The 1,108-nt window shown below is 65.8% G+C and overlaps 1 protein-coding gene across 1 annotated transcript in view; it reads left to right on the plus strand.

Annotated features, from left to right (window-relative positions):
* The window catches only part of CABP7 (calcium binding protein 7), a 2,068-nt gene extending 966 nt beyond the window's left edge, over nt 1–1,102 (plus strand). Inside the window, exons 2-4 of the mRNA XM_015562883.1 lie at nt 189–301; nt 548–698; nt 927–1,102. Coding sequence (XP_015418369.1) covers nt 189–301; nt 548–698; nt 927–1,054 — 392 coding nt within the window. The 3' untranslated portion in view covers nt 1,055–1,102. The remainder of the gene's footprint in view (nt 1–188; nt 302–547; nt 699–926) is intronic.
* The last annotated feature ends 6 nt before the right edge of the window (nt 1,103–1,108 follow it).

The following is a 1,108-nucleotide window of genomic DNA, read 5'->3' on the forward strand; positions in this document are numbered from 1 at the left end:
CTCGGGGCCTGCCTGCTGCACTCCCGCCGCCCTCCACCTCCATGGAGCCTCATCACGCTTGGCCTCACCGTCAGCCCAGAGCCTGGCACGGCAGGTGCCCCTGAAACGGGCAAGGCTTGGAGGAGGGACCTGCCTGAGGCTGGACAGGTGCAGGCTGACCCCACTCATTAGGCCTGTGCCCGCTCCAGGTGACGGCCAAGTGGACTTTGAGGAGTTTGTGACCCTCCTGGGACCCAAGCTCTCCACCATGGGGATCCCGGAGAGGTTCCATGGCACTGACTTCGACACCGTCTTCTGGAAGGTATGCTGTGCCTGGGGGGACCCGGGGCTGCGCACAGTGAGGGGCCAGTGCGAATGGTGGGGCCACTCGGTAAAGGGGGTGTCCTGTCTCCCAGAGGGTCCTGGGCTCCCTGGGGGAGGCTGGTAGAATGGAGCGAGCGGCTCCCAGGCTTCTGGAATCGGGAGGCCCCTGCTGGCTGTGTGGCCGCAGGCGCTGGGTGGGGACAGGTGGCCGCGGTGGCCTGAGCGCTGCGTCTCCTCCCCCAAGTGCGACATGCAGAAGCTGACTGTGGACGAGCTGAAGCGGCTGCTCTACGACACTTTCTGTGAGCACCTGTCCATGAAGGACATCGAGAACATCATCATGACGGAGGAGGAGAGCCACCTGGGCACGGCCGAGTGCCCCGTGGATGTGGAGAGTGAGTGACTGACATCTGGGACCCCCACATCCCATCCCTGGCGGGGACCAACTGCAAGAGCAGGGGAGGAACCAGGGGTTTGCAGGGGGGCTGGGGCTCCTGGCCTGCCCCAGCCTCGTGCCCCTGTGCACAGGGGACCAGCCCACGTGGAGCAATGCCGGCGGCTCCTGATGGCATCGCTCCGCTGTCCCCTTTTGTCTCTCTGGTGCTCCTGGCGGGTGGCCACAGCCTGCTCCAACCAGCAGATACGCCAGACGTGTGTGCGCAAGAGTCTGATCTGCGCCTTCGCCATCGCCTTCATCATCAGCGTCATGCTCATCGCGGCCAACCAGGTGCTGCGCAGCGGCATGAAGTAGGCGCCGCCTGGACGCCTCCGCTGGCCCTCCACACCCCCCACCGCCTGCAGTCCT

Source organism: Myotis davidii, unplaced genomic scaffold (genome assembly GCF_000327345.1).
Source record: "Myotis davidii unplaced genomic scaffold, ASM32734v1 scaffold478, whole genome shotgun sequence".
Classification (NCBI taxonomy): Eukaryota; Metazoa; Chordata; class Mammalia; order Chiroptera; family Vespertilionidae; genus Myotis; species Myotis davidii.